At 44.1% G+C, this 19,766-nt stretch overlaps 1 protein-coding gene across 5 annotated transcripts in view; it reads right to left on the bottom strand.

Moving 5' to 3' along the window:
- Window positions 1-19,766, bottom strand: part of ARHGAP10 (Rho GTPase activating protein 10) — a 269,421-nt gene that overhangs the window by 92,040 nt on the left and 157,615 nt on the right. For all 5 annotated transcript variants that reach the window (XM_084755701.1, XM_084755703.1, XM_084755700.1 and 2 more), the window contains 2 exons: window positions 7,586-7,660; window positions 1,528-1,615 (listed from right to left, as the gene is read on the bottom strand). In XM_084755701.1, the coding sequence (XP_084611827.1) occupies window positions 1,528-1,615; window positions 7,586-7,660 (163 nt within the window). The remainder of the gene's footprint in view (window positions 1-1,527; window positions 1,616-7,585; window positions 7,661-19,766) is intronic.

Below are 19,766 nucleotides of genomic sequence, written 5' to 3'. Positions count from 1 at the left end.
CTGACGTGGGACAGCAGGAAGGAAGTAGCACCACTGTGATAGGTTATGGAAATAAAGTAATTAAATAAGACCTAATCTGAGCCCAGCGAAGACAACAGGCTTAACCATTTTTCAGAGAATACAACGGTTAGAGAAACATGCTGTATGACGCCGTGAGCATATAAAAGGCCATGGAAAATGCACAGAACTCTATAGTACAATAATATATGTGCAAGAATATTTTTAGTATCAAGAAAAAAAAATAGTGGCAGGGCAAAGGCTGACATGAGTGGTGGGATGCTGCTGCTGCTGCTGCTGCTGCTGCCGCCGCCGCCGCCCAGGGAAGCACAATGAGTCCCGAGGATCCCCGCACTCCCCTCTCTGGGCCTCGTCATGTTATAGAACACAAAGTTAAACATGATTAGACTCCCATGTGCTCATGGACGCCAATGTAATATTACATGAGACCCATCCTAGGCTTGTTTCAGCATCCTACATTTGCCCTGCACTCGGCAAGCAAGCACAGCCACCCCTCACTCTTTCTGCCACAGAAGCATCAAATGTCAAAGAGTCATGGAAGAGAATTCCAGCTCCTCCCTACTGTTGCTCCTCAGAACACCGTAAGCTTTCAGCCAGTAAGCTCCTTTACTGAAGAAATGAAACATCAGCTGAAGTCGAATGCTTTTCTGTTTTGTTTGTTCGTTTTGTTTTGTTTTGGAGACAGGGTTTCTCTGTGTAGCCTTTGCTGCCCTGGACTTGCTTTGTAGACCAGGCTGGCCACGAACTCCCAGCGATCCACCTGCCTCTGCCTCCCAGTGCTGGGATTAAAGGCATGCGCCACCACGCCCAGCTCCAGAAAGTTTTTCTAATTCCAGCCCTGTGCTGTTTTCTATAATAAACATGTCTTAAATTTTCTTTAAAACCACAAGTAAATTTTTCAAACACTTTTACTTTTTACCATATACTTTTCTGTTCAAAATAGTTCAATCAAAGCAGCCTTCCTTTTAGATAAAACGTAAGTAAAAGATTCGATATACTCAGTAACTAGCCTTCCTCCTTGTTGCTGCCTGGTGCGCAACGGAACCCTTCTGCATCTCCGTCGACAGCCACGGCTCCTCCTCTGCTCAGCCTACTTAACCTGCGGAGCTTGAAGTGCTCTGAGTGAGCTAACACCGCAGCTCACATATTCGAGGGTGTGGTCCCCAGTCAATAGAACTATTTGGGAAAGAGTAAGAGGTGTGGACTTCTTGGAGGGGGCGGGGGACTCTGAGGGTTCAAAAGTCTGCAACTATGGGTCAGATGTGAGCTCTCAGCTACCATTTCAGGGCCAAGCCTGCCACCCTGCATCCTGTCACTCCGACCATGGACTAACTTTCTGAAGCTGTAAGCGAGCTCTCAGTTAAACACCTTCCTTTATAAGCTGCCTCGGCCACGGTGTCTCTTTGCAGCAACAGATCAGTAACTAAGACAGTGCTCGTCACGGCGGGCTTAGTTTCTCCTTGTCGGTGTCGGCACAAGGACTGAGCATGGCCTGTGGTGGGCGCTCACCTCAGGTACTGTTTCAGGGCGCTGGTTACAGTCTTCACTTCCCAGTCTCCGGAATTCTCCAGGTCCAGCTCATCGCATGTTGTGACGTCTGGTGAACAAGCAAGGGGGGAAAAACAAAAAACCAAAAAAACACTAGTTAAAAACGTGACCGTCCAGAAAGATCCAGCTAGCTCACGAAACTTGAATGTTAAGTGGCCAAACAACAGACAACTAACGCTGGAGTTTCCCAAGAAACGCGTCGTTCTATGCCATCGTTTGATGACAGCATAAGCTCCCTCTGTTCCCAGACAACCCTAGTATTTCAGAATGTCTGCAGGAGATAAAAGCCAAAGGATCTGAGATGAGACTACGAGTAGAAGGGTGAGGCTAGGCACATCGCTGCAGCAAGCCAGCTCACAGGAAACGAACGCCGCAGCATCGCTAAGGTGGTCAGCTGAATGGGCGTGGCTGGTCTCCACCAGCACTTTGATTGACACTTTGTTTGCAGATGCTCTTTTTTAGAAATAGCTAAGTGCTCTTTAAATTTTAAAAAAAGGGGGGGGGGGGTAGCTGGACATGGTGGTATACGACTTTAATCCCAGCACTCTGAGGAAGAAGCAGGTGGGTCTCTGTGAGTTTGCCTGGTCTACAGAACTAGTTCCAGGACAGCAAGGTCTACACAGACAAACCCTGTCTCAAAAAGAAGAAGAAGAAGAAGAAGAAAGAAGGAGAAGGAGAAAGAGAGAGATGACATCTAAAGTAGGAAAAGATGGGGGAGGGAGGGAGGAAAGGAGGGAGGAGTTTAAAGAGTTAATCCAGGTTGAAATACAATGACAGAACAGTGGTGAAGGCAAACATTGTAGCATAGTGCCATCTCTGTCTGTCTGGGCCAGCACACCTAGCGTGGCTGGCAGCCTGGGCATTCCAATGCTGAGCTTTAATGCTGTACCAGCCTGGATCAGTGAGCCACTCCAAGCAAGGGAGTCCCAAATCCTCGTCTGCACCACGGAGATCTTGGCAGAGTAAAAGCTCCTGTAAACTAGTGGGAGCATCCTAACAAATCAAGGGCATGGGCAGATTCACATGAATTCTTAATAGAAGACCCTGCCATAGCCGGGTCATTAAGACCAAGGCCATCACGTGGTGGTGCTCTCCCCGAAGGAAGGAGGCAGAAAACAGGTTACAAAGAAGGGTGATTTCCAGCCCTCACTACAAATCTGCCTGGCTTTCCACACTCCTGCAGTGAGGAGGGCACAGTAAACACCTACAGCAAAGGCCCCTGTCCCTCACCCCAGAGTCATGCCTCAACTAAAAACACAGGACTAGGTGCTTCCGGATTTCCCCTTCCCTTATACCAGAATTGTCGCTGCGAAGGGGGGGGGGGGGACCTTTTATATAATCACTTTTATAAAAGAAAGGCTGCCAAGTTAGCCATACTAGCTGCGCACACTGCTGAAAAGCTTTAGGCATGGGCATGACAACAAAGGAATCAGTGCTCCAAGTTGGACTCAAACTTTCTGAGAGTAAAACAGAAAGTGATGGCTATTTTACAGCCAGGACACCATCTGAAGTCAATTACTCAAAGGTCTGGAGACATTTTAGGCACTCCAGCGTTTTCTGATTACGGCGGCTGACAGCAATAGGCAATAAACTACAACAATGGCAACTGACACTGATTACATTTTGATCAGCCCCTCCGATTCAGAACTCATTTGTTACTGAGCCTGTCAGACAAGCTGCAGATACATTCAAGAAATCAAATTAAGCACCCTGATTAAAGATGCAATCCTTTATAACTAGGACTAAATAATTCTGTTCTAACAGCTTTGCCAACCAATTACTTGTGTAACTGAATATTCTGTCTCTCATTAAATCAATTATTTAAATCTCATTTTAACATACAAGTCAGATAACATTTTCAATAAACTTGCTACAAGCAAATCACCCTTTTAAAATCCAAGAGGCTTCAAAAGGAACTCTTTCATTTCCACATTCTACCAGACTACCATTCTGAATTCTAAGATTCATATTCTTTCTGTGGAAAAAACAAGCCGCCAGGCGTGATGGTGCACGCCTTTAATCCCAGCGCTTGGGAGGTAGAGGCAGGTGGATCACTGTGAGTTCGAGCCCAGCCTGGTCTACAAAGCGAGTCCAGGATAGCCAAGACTAACACAGAGAGACCATGTCTCGAAAAACAAATGAAACAAAACAAACTAACAAAAAGGAAAAAGAAAGAAAAAAGCCATCCTTCTAAATTCACAGGACAAAAGCAGCTGTGACATCAGAAGTTAATGATTGTATGTGTGTAATTAATGATCTACTAAATGTCCTCTGTTTCCCAATCACTCCATCACTCCTGTTAGGCCTTTGCAGTCAGTGGGCTAGGTGGAAGTGCTACTCCATTTAGGATTAGGGTGCTCATTAGGGTATGTGTTGTACCAAAAGTGAGGGGCCTTACGTTTCCCCCCTGACCCATTAGTTAAAACTCCAAACAAACAAGCACAGAACCAAGGGGCTGGCATCTTTTTATTCCTGTGTGAATGTTTCCTTCTTGCATAACTGCTGCATTTCTTTGAAGCTGGAAGTGTGCACCCCACACTCACAGCAGAGCACCCCAGCCAACACAGACTGGGCCAATTTTTTTTCTCCTCTGAAAGCTTGAAGAAGCAAAAAGCACATGTGTCTTATAAATATGCTTTATCACCAAAAATCATGTTTCCGGCTGCGCTGCTCACTTCCCTCCGAACTATGTAAGAAAACTGTTCAACAAAATAAACAAGAAAATATTTTACATTAAAAGTCTGTTATTTGTGTCTTCCATGGCTCTCTGTCTTTTGTTGTAAACTAGGCTTATAAATAGCGACGTCCATCAGACCACATATGTTGTGAGCACATTCTCTCAGGCTTTCCCCTCCTCTGCTCTGCTTTCATTCTAATGTGGGAAGAAGAAGAAGACTGACTCCTACCAGGCCCTTCTAACTCACACCAGCTCTAATGTGCCCCTAACTGTGCTAACACATCTTTACATCCCTGTCTCACTAAGAATTAGAACTGACTCCCGAAGATGGTCCATCTGTTATTTCTCTTTGCCTTCCTCATCAGTTAGCGTGTTTAAATAAAAGAAGGAGAGAGAGAGAGAGAGACCTTCCTCCAGACTGTATGTGCCCTGACCTACAGACAGCAGAGGGGCAGGGAAGGAAAGCGCTTCTCCACAAGGGGAGAGCAGTCACTCGGCAGGGGAGCTGGGAACACAAGACACCACCTGCAGACCCCAGGCGAAGGCAGCACCAGCACCCATCCCCAAAAGGGAGATGTCGCCTGGAGGAGGAGATGTCACCCGGCATCTATCAGCAGAAGAGGAAGGTGAAAGAGCCTGAGGAAAGGAATGGGAAGAAGAAGACGCCGAGGAGGGAAAAAGGAAGGACAGTAAGGGGGATGGGGAGAAACATTTTTATCTATTTTAACCTTAAACAGGAAAAGGGAAACCAGCAAGAAAGGGAAGAAGTGAGGCAGGTGTGGAGGAGAGGATCGCATTCTCGGGCCTTGGAATCACCACAAACGCTTGCACCTGAGTGCTGAGAGGACTTAAGACATTCGGAACCAACATGACAAATTTTCATGTAAAACCAGCAGTCATTTTTGCTTAAAAACAAAAAAAAATCTAAACACGTCTCTAGTAAATGCAGCCCTCTTCTAATAGCATAAGATGGTTTTCCAATATAATTAAATTTTTCAGTTAGTTTTCATTTTTCATGAAGAAAATTCCACATCAATAAAATGTGTCCTGAAAAGTTTTCAAATTTGCAATGAACTTGTTACTTCTGAGAATCCCAGTTGACACTGGTTGGCTTTAAAAAGAAATTAGGCGTTTGGCAGGCACGTGTTCTGCCTCCCTTTAGGATATAACTTTAACACAATGTAAATGAAAAGTCAGTGAAAACACCTGTCGGGTGTAGACACACAGTTAATGAAACACTAAAATGCTCTTTAAAATGGTATCGAATTATTGAATTTTGAATACCTAATCAGGACGAAAAGAATACGTCAAGAAAACTGTACATTGATCAGGAAACAGTGATGACATCTATTTTGTCAAAAACTAAGGTTTATGTTAATAATAAACTAACAAAGAATCCTACTGCTGCTACACGTCTGATGGGCAATCTGACTCAGATTACAAGTTACCCCCATATTAACACGAACAAATCCACACTGCACAGCTCTCCTGAGTGAGGAAGAAACAAGTTAAGGCCTTGGTGCCAATTCTCTAACTCCCACTGTTGGCACAATGTTAATGGTCTCCCTGGCAACAGCTCGTATCTGGACTTCTCTGATATAGCAGGGGAAAGACAGTTTTCTGGGTGCCTATGTTGGTGCTCAGACATGTGCATGCAGATGAATTTATCCAGAGGTTGATAGAGTGTCTTTCTCTGTGCCTTTTTTTTTTTTTTAAGAAAACAAAAACAAAAACAAAAAACGTGTCTCTCAGGAACCCTCAAGCTCACTGACTGGGACTTCCTGTCTCTCCCCCAACCCAGCCCCGGAGTTACAAGTGTGCCATCCCAGGCAGCTTCTCCATAGGCACCAGGGACTAAACTCATGCTTGGACGGCAAGCACTGTACTCACTGAGCTGACTCCCAGAACCTCCAGCTCACGAACTTTTGGGGGCGTTGCAATTTTAAAACGCTTTGTGACTTAACAGGCTGTCTTGGGATTTTTTTCCCAAGAGCAGAGAAACTACCATCAGAGTTAAACAATGCTGTTCATGTAAAATTTTGTGAGATTAAGAACAAATTTCAAGACAATTTAACACTTTGGGGCAACCACAGAAATATCCCTGTTGAAATTTCCTTGTGTGAATAAAGTATTGATCTAAACAAGACCAGGACAGATCCTTTTGGCCAGTTTACCACCAAAATGTGCTTTTCGACCTAAACATATTCTGATAACATCATCACCTTCTAGTCTTAAGCACTGTAACAAGTCAGTGTTTCTAATTTTAAAATTAAGTAAAAGCAGATGCTGTACTCCCATCTGCTGTAGCAGACGCTACTGCTGGACCACTGGCAACCTAACTATTTAATCTGGAGCCCACGGACGGCAAAAAGGAAAATGCGTCTGCCAGAATTGCACACAAAAGCTAAACCAGAGATGCAGAAAACAGTAACAGCCCATGAAAGTGTGTAAATTTTAACAAAGCTCTCCAACTGATGGTGGGCAACGTTTCCTGTGGTTCATGGCTTGAAAAGTGTCTGCTTAGGAAACCCTTGACTCACACACATCTCAACAAGCAGACTATCCATAACGTGTCATTTGGTTTTGTTCCTCTCAGTTTTTACTTTCAAAAATAAGCTTTCAATACAGAGAGGTTTAAATGAATTCCCAGCATACCTGAGGGCATCATTAGTGTTGACAAATCAGAGTGAGATATCAAATAAATTCTTATGGAGCAAGGCCAAAATGACAGATTGCTTTGATGCCAGGCCCTCCAGGCTGCTGAGCTATATGACCATGCCTCAAGGGCAGCTTGCTCAGGGTTGGAGGGACGTGAAGCATCTCACAGACCACACTGAACCAACAGCGGCACGTTATGCAAAAGCGCTGTGTCATTCACAGAATGTCTGGGGCAATGAAATGGATTCGCTCCTGGCTTCCTCCAGTCTGCGGTGCCAAGGAACACTGAGTTATCAGCACAGATGGAGCACGGTTCTGGAGAGGAGCCTGCTGAGAACTGCAGACAACCAAGCCCCAAGACACAGGCCTCCCTGACAAATGACAGTTTGGAAAACTATAAAAATGAGCCTGAGTCCCAATGGGGAAACCATGAGGGACAGAGGCCTGGCTCTACTGTAAGAGGCAATGGAGAGAGGCGTGCACCTATGAACTGCACTCATTGCTTATTAAGTAACCTCAGCTGATACAGATGCTCAGCCTCTGCTGAGGACACAACACATCCAAGTAAGTGGTACGAAAGAAGACTATCCCTAGGCGCACTGTATCTATAACTCTGAAATACTAAGTTGCAAAGTCAATGAGCATAAACAATTAATGCATGGAAAAATGATTAAAGAGGCATACCCATCAACATACTCAGAAGTCTCTGGACCTTTGAACTCACCCCCACAACTCTGTACAGTCCTTGGTCATTTATACCTATTAAAAGAGACAAAGAGTTAGCAGATTACAAGAGCACTGTATTTTAAAAGCTGTTGCATTCAAAAATCTGATAACTTGCAACCATAGCATTCCTGCAGAATATTAAAAATATTTGACAATTTCAAGAATTCATCAGAGTGGTGTGTCAGCTTTGTATTTGTGAGCTATGACTGGAAAACAACCTCATAAGGCAGAATTCCACCTGACCGAGAATGCCTAAAGTCAGTGCTAAGCAAAAAGTACTAAGACTGCCCCACCACGTGCCCTGTGCACTTTCCACAGATGCACTTGAATAAATGTTTTCAGTTATTTACTTGCTTACATTCTTCTTGGGAAGTTTCTGCCCTTTTATTAATATGGGGATTGGCATGTAGGAAGAAAGTGATTAGATGATTCTTGAAGACCATGAACTCGATCTGTGTTGTTAAAAGAGTTGCCAGAAACCCCATCCAAATGAAGAACACAGGTCGACTTAACACGCTCAATCTCTGCTGAAACCCGAAAACCATGTGTCCTTGAGTGCAAGAGACAAAGGCAAGAGGCAAGTCACTCTCAAGCATATGTTCACCCACTGAGCATGGGTAGAACAAATGTCATCATGTGGATTCGCATGTGCACAAACCAACTGCTAAGTGACATGCAGAAGCAGTGAGGAAACTACGATAGGGAATCAGTTTAGGTAAGAAAATGCCTGTGTTTTAAAATGACACACTTTAAAATGTGTAAGAACCCTGTGTACAAAGGAAGAAAGGGAAAGATGAAGCACTCCAGAACTCACCCAACTGTTGAGCCAGGACTGCAGAACTGGGAGCTGGATGCTTACTATAGCAATCTTACTACTTTTTAAAAAAAGTTATTTACCTTTATTTTATGGGCATTGGTGGTTTGCCTGCATGTATGTCTATGTGAGAGTGACAGATCTTGGAGTTGCAGACAGTTGTGAGCTGCCACATGGGTGCTGGGATTTGAACCAGGGTCCTCTGGAAAAGCAGTCAGTGCCCTTAACTGCTGAGCCATCTCTCCAGCCCAATCTTACTACTTTTCATGCTTGAAATGCTTCCTAACATATAAATAAAGACTTACCAGAAATGTGGCTTTGTCTCTTTTACTTTCAGAGCATTATAGCTTTCTGTGTTTGCTTTCTGCACTACAAATATTAAAGCTAAAAAGAGCACATTGACTGCCAAGGAAATGCCTCTAATCCCCAGCTTTCCAGAACACAAAATCCCAATCACCAAAGGCCACAGCATTTGCCCACAGGGACTATTACTCTGAACCTCTCTGCATGCGGTGGCGGTAAGACTCATGCTGTCTAAAGATTCAGATCTACCTAGATACAGGCAAGTCAGGAAAGTTCTGGCTTCTGGGTGGTCTGTCTGGGGACAAGGGCAGCATTCCCCATGTTATGCTGGGATGGGAAGATGATAGTGTGAACACATGTCTGATAAATCACAGCACACCACACACACGAACTTTCACAATTCACAGTCAAAATCAGTATTTCTTTTTCCTTTTCCATTTATTGCTCTTTATTCATCTTGTGTGCGAGTAACTGTGTGCGGAAGCCAAAGGCTGACACAAAGATGGCTTGGCCTCAGCTGCTTCTCTGCCTCAGTATTTTCTGAGTTATGGAGAAGCTGGCCAGGAATGGGACTCCAGCTGTCTGTGCCCACAGCACTGCGGTAGAGGCACATGCCACCACGCTCAGCTCCTCAGGTGCAGAGGCTCTGAACTCAGGTCCTCAGGCCTGCACAGTAGGCACCTTATTCACACCGAGCCATCACACCCACACCAAGCCATCACACCCACACCAATAGTATCCTTTTTTCTTCTTCTTTTTCATCCTGGCAAGACTGAGAAATGAACCTAAGCCTTCAAGCATGCTAGGTACCACTGGACTATACCCCCAGCCCTTCCTTATTCATTTTCCAAGCTTCTCAAATGGGGGGGGGGGTTTGGTAGATGGGGAGGGGTTAGGGGGTTACAGGCCAACTTGTAAAACACAAATATTTGCATGTTAAACTTCTAGTTCCTAATTGCATTTTTTTTCACTTTTATTCTTGTGTTTTATGTGTATGGGTGTTTTACCTACATGTGTGTGTATACACACCAAGTTCGTGCAATACTCAAAGAGGCCAAAAGAGGACATGACAGTCCCTGTGAGTGTAATAGCTCAGCTGCCATGTGGGTAGTTAGAATCAAACCCAGGTCCTCTTGAAGAGGAAACAGTCCTCTTAACTACAGAGCCATCTCTCCAGCACCCCTGTATTTAGACAGAAGGTCTTTAAAAGCGGTATTAATTTCAAATCAGTACATCAGGTTGCCCTATTCCAATGTGGTGTACATGCTTAGAAGGTATTTAGAAACAGACAAAGACAGACAGCAGACCACGGGAAAACACAAGAGAAAACTATGGCTTCCCCAGGCAAGGAGAAACCTGCAGAACAAACAGACTATGCCGACACCTTCATACTGGAGTCTTCGCTCCCACGGATGTAGGGGAAATCACTTCTGTGTACAAATCATGCACCATATGATACTATGCTGTGACAGCCTGGGCCCAGGGACTGCCGCCCTTTCTCTCCCAGTGTCTCATTAGAGCCAAGAGGGCAGAACCAGACCAAGGTCTAGACACATGCATCCAGAATAGTGAAGCCTTGCCCCAGGGGCAGAGTGTTCCTGCCCTAAGGTGGAACAGCTACAACTGAGGGAAAAGGGCAGAGTGGCCCTACCAAGAACTGGAAGAAATGCAAAGGAGACCACCCAGACACAAGACCAGAACACTCAGGTCTACAGAGGAGAGACGGAGCCTGCTTCCTTCCTGCACCCAGAGCCCTCCCTGAGGGTTTCAAACACCCCAGGATTTTGTTGCATACTGCTCAATTTAAGTAGTTTGACCTCAGTGACAGAAGTCAAAAGAGCAAGTCATATTCTGCAGTCAAACAACCTCAAGCACTTATGACAAGTGCCAGAAGTACACAGAGATGAAATATGAATGTCACTTCAGCAATGATGATCACTCTGTGCTTGTAATTACTACCAGATAATTGATCAAGTTCAAATTCATCAGCCTGCAAGAACTACGTTAATTACTAATGCATAATAAAAGGTGCAGAGAAGAGAGTTCAGCTCCTCGGCACAGGTTCTCCTCCTTTAATGAAATTTAAATAAATCCCGCACAAGGGCAGGCTGGAGACGGCATGTTCAATAATCAAGTTTATAGGATTTTCTGTTTCTTCTTATGCTGTCCTTAAAGGCGGCGGACCAACCGAATACGAGCCAGCCCATGCCTTTTATCCGGGAACACATACATGTTCAGAGCAACACGCTAACTGCAGGCAGTTGAAAGACGTGACCCATATGCCAAACTATTGGTGGGTTTAACACAACCTCGACAGCTTCTTTTCCAAAATCCCCTCTTTTAATCACAAGATTATGCCAATCGCCCAGAGTTAGGATGCTGAGATCCGCTTTGACTTCCTCCTTACCCATCTGCAGTCAGCAGGCCCTGTACATGCGCGCGCGCACACACACACACACACACACACACACACACACACTGTGCACATGCTGGTTACCAAGAGAGCCACATAACGAAACACAGAGCCATCCACTCCAACAGCATCTCCCCCACCCCAACCCCTTTCACAGGTGCTGAGACTTCCGCACCCCACCCCCTACTCACCACATGGCCCTGACTCCTCTAGTCACCTGTACCTCTTGCAGAGTTTTAATCCAAACAGACCACAGGCTGTCACCTACAAATAACGAAGCTCAGACTGTCCGTCATGGCTGCACTCAGGCTGGCATCTCAGCTGACAAGAACACAAACCCAGCCTGTTCCTTCGTTCTGAAATGTGCCTTAAAACAAGCCTATAGTCTGTCAGCCACAAGCTCCTGAAACCCAGTCCAGGGACCTAGCTTGATCCCAGGGTAATTCCTCATTTTCTTCACCCACAAGAATGTTCATTTTTACCACGTTAAAAACAATGATCACACCTCACCAATCTGGAGAATCACATGCTAGACAGTATGTATTCCATGTTGCCTTCCAGCTTAAAAAAAAAAGTCTAAATCCCCAAACACATACAGTCTTGAGTTTTAAAACAAATGTAAACCTGCATTTCACCCACACAAACCTCACCCTCAATAAATAAATAACCTAGAAAAATACTCATTTAACTGTGTCTTCTGTTGTTTGTGGTGCCTTGTATATGACCAGTGGGTACAAAACATGCATGTCTTGAAATTAATTTAAAGTTATAAGGATTAAGGCAAAATAGAATGCTGAAGAAGAAAAGCTATAGTATGTAAATTCTTGCACATTTTTCAGGACATAAATGCTCACTAGTGCAACAGTCATCTCCTCAGCGTTTACAAGCACAAAGTTTTACCCTTTCTTCATCAGCGAGGCACAGTAAACATGGGTAGGCGGACATCCATGGCAGTGAGGAGACAGCAGCTGCGGAGACCAGCAGGTGTGCTCAAACAAATGTGTCTTCCTACGACCTGTCTCTCCTGACCTGCCATGGTGGTCCATACAGGAATAACCCATCTTCCATAGGGAGAGGGTCCAAAAGAAAGAACAAGGCATCTTGCGTCATCTCGTTATAGCGTTTCTTCTATAACCCATGAGAAGCTGCTCTAGCCAGAGTCCACTTAACCCCAGGGAGCACCATGACGCTACAGACGCCGTCTGCGCCCACTGGTCCATGCAGGTGAAGACGGGAGAGGAGGGGCACCTGGGACCAAGAAGAAAAGACAACATGGAAGGGGTTGGCAAAGCCAGACGGGAGTGGCTGCGTGCTACACTGGGGGAGAGATGACAGGCAGGAGCGTATTTGATTCACAATTCTCCGGGCTTGGTAGCCTGAGATCAGAGTTATGGATGAAGAGGGAGCAAAGGAGAGGATGTGAGGGACGAGGTGAACGAGCTAGTGGTGCACTCTGCAATAAAGGCTTCAACTCTTCCCTGAGGGCAGAGTCCTCATGACCTAATCAGGTCTCAACTCCACTGCACTGTGGACGGAGTTTCCAAACCACAGACTTGGGGGTCAAATTCAAACAATTGCAAACTGCAGCTGAGAAGTAAAGAAAGTGAGTAAGAAGGAAACAGAAAGGGTTGGGGACACACACACACACACACACACACACACACACACACACACACAAATGCAGCCTACATAGCCCACCAGCACCGCAACGGCAAATTTCCCTATAAATTCTATGATGAAAAAACATATAATTGCATGCATAGTAACCATAGTTTTAGTATATTCTAATTATATATTCACATGTGTAGCCTTGGCTGTCCGAGACTCACTTTGTAGACCAGGCTAGCCTCAAACTTACAAAGACCTACCTGCCTCTGCTTCACATAAAGGCCTGCACCACCAAGCCCAGATTAATTCATAAAAATTATTTCATGCCATCAAACAAAAAATGTAAAGCTATGTTCCATCCATATATCATATATAATAACTAAGTCTCAATAATGCACATCCAAAGTCCTGCACAGCGCCAACATTTCCATCATCTGTTTCTGTGGGTTGCAGAAAACTAAAGAGCCTAATACATACCATACCCCCACCAGAGACTCAGCGACACATGACATTTTCTGGTTCTGTCAGACTGGCATGAACAGCAGTTTCATCTTAAATATAAACAGATAGAGCCAAACCGTGTGCTGTGTTTTAACAGGGCCTAGATTCACCACTGTACGTCCCAGGTACAAGCTTTAACACTAGCGCATGACTCTTAGCACACTAAGAGAAAAGAGCCAGACTGGGAAGACGACGGTCTCCCTTTTTCTCTCAGATGTCAAACTGGGAGGAGAAGAAAACAAAAAGGTCATCAAAACTAACAGACACTAACAACGAGACAAGTCAGGCACGTGTTAAGTTTTTAACTGTGCTATAAAATTTAAACCTAATAGCAAAGTAGCCAGGTGTACTGCACATGAGAAACATGCTATCTGAGGCCCACATTTATAATACAGAACATGCTAGGAAGAAAGTCAATATTATCAAGAATGACTCATAACTCCCAGGCAGCAGGATGGTTCAGTGGTTAAAGGCGCTTACCACTAAGCCTGACAACCGGAGTTCAAGGTGGTAAGACACAACTCACAGGTTGTCCTGTGACAGCTACATACACACAAAGAAACGCATGTATGCAGGCACAAAATAAACATGTATATATGCATGTATAAAGAAAATATAGAATCCTTGTTCACCAATAACATTTCCACCTTCTTCCTCCATATGTTAGGTATCTGGTCAAAAGATAAGAAACCATCATAGCCAAGATTGGGGAGCTGGGAATTTGCCCCAGGACACTGAGGAGGACAGACACATGAAACCTGAGTGGAGGTAACCAGATACATGGTGCAACTTAGAATAGAGAAAACAGGGTATTAGTTATGAGCAGGTCAGGGAACATGCTAGCTATACTGGCCTAGGCGTTTGTAAACATATTTAAGTCTCAGTGTGGTTATTTCTGGGAACGAGGGTGTGGACAAAAAATATGGGTCACAGAAAACCCCCTTCTACACATGGCCTCCACAGCCAGGTACGTAACGCAAGATTATGACAAAGAGTCAGGCTATAGCCAAAGGTTTCAGGCATGAGAGCTAAAGCAGAAAGCCAGGCACATCCCTCTGTAAGAACCACCAGGGCAGCCAGGTGTGATGGCTCGTGCCTCTAATCCCAGCAGAGGCAGGCGGATTGCTGTGAGTTGGAGGATAGCCTGGTCTACAAAGTGAGCCCAGGATAGCCAAGGTGACACAGGCAGGCCCGAGCACCTGAATGAAGGTCAGTAAGCAGCAAGAACTGGAGCCTGGCACAAGTGGCTAGCCAGGCAGGAGACCTGGTCTCTTTTAAAAAAGAGAGCAAAATCAGGCCTAAGCCTCAGGCACACCCAGAAGGCCAAATGCTTCCCAGAACCGAGCTTGGAGCAAAGGATCCACAGCCAAGCTGGTGGAACACAGAGGCTCACTGCAGGCCACACGGGGGCCACACTCACTTGGACAGCTAACCCAGCTAGCAGGGCTCAAAGCTGCAAGGTAGTTTCTTGCAGGTGTCCCCCCAGAACACCAGCCTGTGCCTGCCACTCAGCAGGAGTCGGGCATCCCATAAGGCACCTGGGCTCAGAATCTCTGGTCCCTTCCCAGTGATCAGATGACCTGGGGTGGGGCCAGCAGCCTCTGTGATGAGCTTGTGAATACTTGGGGCAGAACAAGGAACAAACTGAGAAGTCCCAAGCCTCTGAACTGGTAAGGTATTGAGTTTGGAAAACAATAAAAGTGAAGGGAAGCTGGGTATTAACAACAATAACAAAAAATCATAGGAAGATGTGTTTGGTTTGATTATAAGAAAGAAAACCCCTTAGGGAGAGTTTTTAAAACTAAAAAAGAAAAGTCTTTTCTATGTTAAAAATGGAGAGAACACAATGACGTAACACAATGACATAATGCATCTGGATCCCACATGATGTAATGCATCTGGGTCCCACATGACTGTATTTCACTTGTCAACAAACAAATGGTTGGTTTTCAGTAACAGCCACAGTTCTGTACATCCTCTTTAGGAGAGATCAAAATAAGGCAGAGCTGAGTGGAGAGGAAACTGAGAAATGGACTGTGAAGTTAAAGGCCATAGAACAGAGATTAGAGGAGTTTTAAATCAGAACAAAGAATCTTCAGAAGAATCTAGTTTGCAACCTGCAAGGTAGCTGCAGCCGAGGGAAATCCAGAAAGGCTTAAGGAGACTGCAGGATGGCAGCCTATAGAGCTCTCAGATAAACCAACATGTTCATATACATATACTATATATATATACACATATGTATATATGTGTGTGTGTGTGTGTGTGTGTGTGTGTGTATATATATATATATATATATATATATATATATATATATATGGATTAATGACTAGATGAAAGTCTACATACTAAAGTAAAAACATAGATTCAGCTTAATGTTACCTTGGGACAAGGTCATACAATAGCTTCTGTGTTCCACTTTGCAGTGTTTGGAGAATTATAATATATACACCATGTCATAGGTTCACATTCAGAATTCCAGTGGGCTTTTGCCTTGGATTCTGAAAAGAATGGCTGTGAGGTTACATATTTATTGGAGATAGGTGATGGCCATCTTGGAGATGCATTTACAGATCGAAGCGGACGGTGCTTCAACCTATGTATCTATTAGGATACAACAGTTTTGGGGGGACATTATGGCAAAAAAAATGTTACAGATATATTTTATAATCTTACAGAACAAACAATTATAGAGAAATCTAATAGGACTTTTTTTTTTTTAATGCTCATAGAACAGAAGGGGATAAAGGCATCACCCAGGGATATATTAAATGGTGCTCTGTTGACAATAATTTTTTAAGTATCAATGAGATAAGTAGCACAGCTGCTAAAATATGGTGGAATTCAGCAGACTGATGAGTTAGATCAGGATATAGGTATAGGTATAGGTATGGATATAGGTATAGATAAAGATATAAATATAGATCTGATCATCTCTGAATGGAAGAAAGGAAATGTGCTGCACTGGGGAGAAGATTTGCATTTCTTTCCACAGGAGAAGAACCACTGTGTACTCCATCCAAATTGTTGGAAATAAGATTTGGCAGGTGGAGACCCCTGAAGATCTTGCTGCAGAAAGCAAGAAGAAAATCAAGAGAGAGAAAAAGAGCTGTTCCCATGTAAAGGGACCAGTGCTCTGAGACTGGCTGAGACATGAATGTCTACGCACAGCCAGGAAGTCCTGTTGGCTACAGAGTCCTCATGACTTTGCAGTTCATGCCATCCTTTCATACAGCATGGATAAAAAATTTGCATTACAAGTAGGTTATATGCTCCAGACTGGCTTATGAGGAAATACAGATGCCCTTCACCTGTTCAAACGAAGAGTAGAAAATCATTTTTCACCTAAGTTGTGCACACTGCACATTCCTTCCACGTGTTTATAAAAAAAAAAAAAGCATCGCCCATGAAAGTTTATGTTTACAGGACGAAAGGACCAGACATCAGTGAAGTAGGAGCATTCCTGATGGATGCTGAGATGCCGACCTGTTTATTCCAGCATCCTGCCTGATCCATCCTCAGACTGCCTTAAGAGTTCTTTCACCACAGCTTGCTTCCAAGACAGCTTCACAGAAAGCTGCTGATCCCAACTGGTCCAGCCTTTTAGGCTGTTCCAGTCAGAACTTCATTTAAGCCTACATTTGCATAGCAGTTAGAGACTAGACAGTACTTTACAGCTAGTTTTCTTAAGACTCACCATTTTTCTAATTTTCTTGGGCCCCCAAAAGGGAAACTATGTCCCATATCAGCAGTAAACAAATTTAAGAGAGTGACACCCCATTTCCCAAAACGTGGAGTGGGTGGGTCTTGATCTTTGGGAAGGGAATGGATGCTTGTTGTCACTTACAGGGATTTGTTACAACTTGTTAATGTTCTTGATCAGGGAGAGAATGAGGTATAGGAAGTTAGACTCAGGCATTTCTCTAATTGTTTTCCTCTAACCTTCTGTCATGCATATGTAGGGTGAAAGAGTTGAAACAAGGGTGGGGGTTGTGGTATGTAGGCATGACAGAGGAATAATAGGGATAAAAGAGTAGAATATTGAATCTACTTTTAAACTATAGAGCATTAGCAGCCAAAAATATTCTTACGTTGGTATAAATGTTTGTATACTGATACAAAATTAAGGCTGTATTTTGGTTACAACACACTATGTTATACCTTGTTGAGGTATCGCACCTAGGTGATTCTTAAAGATGCAAAGTTAAGTTCTAGTCCATTTAAAAGCTACTATTATAAACTGTTCAGGATAATTAAGTAATGCAAGTTAATATTTAGTAAATTAAACTCATGGTTATGTCGGATACTACTCTAGTTTATTACAGAAATATGCTTCCTTAGTCAAACAGATAGTAAATAGCTAGAAATAAGCAATGTTTGCCTATTCAGATGTGCTATAAATAGACACATGGTTTTCAAATACCTTAGAGATGTACAAAATACGGCATTTAAAGATTTTTTAAATTTATTTTAAGGATTATTTAACAATGAGACACGTCAGCTCCTGGCAGCACCCCCTTTTGGCTTCGAGGAAGATGATGAAGACTGAAGAATCTCCTTATGGAGTTTGCTTTGACTGTGGCAAGCTAGCCACTACGCAAGAAACTGGCCTTGCCTCAACTACTGATAGTATGCTGTCCAAACTGGACTAAGCAGACGTAGGATAGTTGACTGCCAAGCTTTGCAACGACAAGGTAGGCCAGTCCTTCATAATTCCTGCTTCACAAAAAAGCATATGAGATATTCTGGGCCGGAGGGCTAAAGATGACGCTCCAACAGCTGCTGAACAGTGTGGGTGGCTTTCCAGGTAGCCAGCTGTCTCTGTCAGTTCTATAATTTTGGGAGCTTCTTGCTCTGCACTTCCTATGAACTCAGGAATTATTTATTCCTTCTCAAGCCTCTAATGAGGCTGAAGACTAAAAAGTTATAGTCTCACAAGTAAGCTTAAGTTGTTTAGGATTTAAGAAAATGTTTCTAAGTCTAAGAAGATGTTTTTAGACTGGTAATACAAATTAGGATTAAAAAAATGATTTAGGTTCCAGCACTCAAGAGAGGCAGAGGCAAGTGGATTTCTGTGAGTTTGAGACCAGCCTGGTTTACAAAGTGAGTCCAGGACAGCCAGGGCTGTTACATACAGAGAAACCCTCCCAAGGGTGGGCGGTGATTTAGGTACAGAACTCTAAGCTCCTCAAGATAGGATATATAACAGAGTACACCTTCTCCAAAGTTGAAAAATACATATGAACTGGACAATATGAATGTAAATCTTACCAGACTGTGTTATAATTGTTATTATTGTATGTGGTTTATTATTGTAAGAGAGAGGGCCTTGCATTGGACTAAAAGGGGGACATGTAGGTATAATTTCTTGTGTACTGTATGGACGCTTCACCTGTTAATAAGTAGCTGATTGGCCTATAGCTGAGGCAGAAAATAGGAGGGAGGAGTTCAGGTAGAGAGAGTGAATGCTCCCGTAGGGTAAAGTATGTGGGGAATTTGCCCCAGGACACTGAGGAGGACGGACACATAAAACCTGAGCAGAGGGAACCAGACACGTAGTGGAATTTACAATAGAATAAAGAGGATACGAGTTATGAACAAATCAGGGAACATGCCTAGCTATATTGGCCTAGGCTTTTGAAAGCATATTCAAATGTCAGAGTGGACTGCAGGTAAGACAAGGCTCTGCTTTCTTGTCTTCTTCCTAAGTTTTCTGGAGTGGCCCCGTTGGTCACAGGTCTCCCTGTGGATTCCTCCAACTGTATTCCTCTCATCTCTCTTTAGCTGTACTTTTTGGGAGAGGGTGGAAAGTGGCACTGATTAAACAAGGGGCCTTGAACATGGTAACTGAGTGATTGCTACTTAGCTATGGTTTGTGTTCTTCCTGACACCCCTCATCAGAAGGATCCATGCAGGCTCTGACTGGCCTCGTTACACCCATGGCTATGGGTTTCCTTGACCCTTCAAACTTCACCTCTGTGGTGTTCTCCTTCTCTCAGCTCCAACTGAGGGCCTACAGAACCTTGGATTCAGAAGTTCTAGAAGCAAATTTTAGGCCTCTCAACCCACTGCGCACCTTGCATTCTCTGCCTGGATCCTGTCCCCTGGCTTGGGAAGCTTGGTCAGCCGGCCCTTTCCCTTCCTTCCTGCAGCCACCAGGATAACAGTCTATACTCCTGTCAGGTATCTCCTCTTGCCCATCCCTTCGTGCCTCATTGCCACAGCCAATGTCAACTCTTCACTGTTACAGAAAAAATGCAAAACCTGCACATCATTTTCAGCACACCAGCACACACATACAATATAGTATTTCAGTCCACGCTTATTTTCTTCAACATTACAATTCTTCCCTTCTGGCTTTCCGCTGTCACCCTGCCACACGGTAGCAGCTGGGCAGCAGTTCTTACTCCTACTTCACATTAACTTGCCCACTGACCCACCTCTCCCCACCTACCATCCCCCACCCCAGCCTCCTATTCTACTCCTCCCAATCTCCGTGA

This window comes from Acomys minous, assembly GCF_964271855.1.
Source record: "Acomys minous genome assembly, chromosome: 14".
NCBI classification, from domain to species: domain Eukaryota; kingdom Metazoa; phylum Chordata; class Mammalia; order Rodentia; family Muridae; genus Acomys; species Acomys minous.
This window is presented reverse-complemented; position numbering and strand designations above follow the sequence as displayed.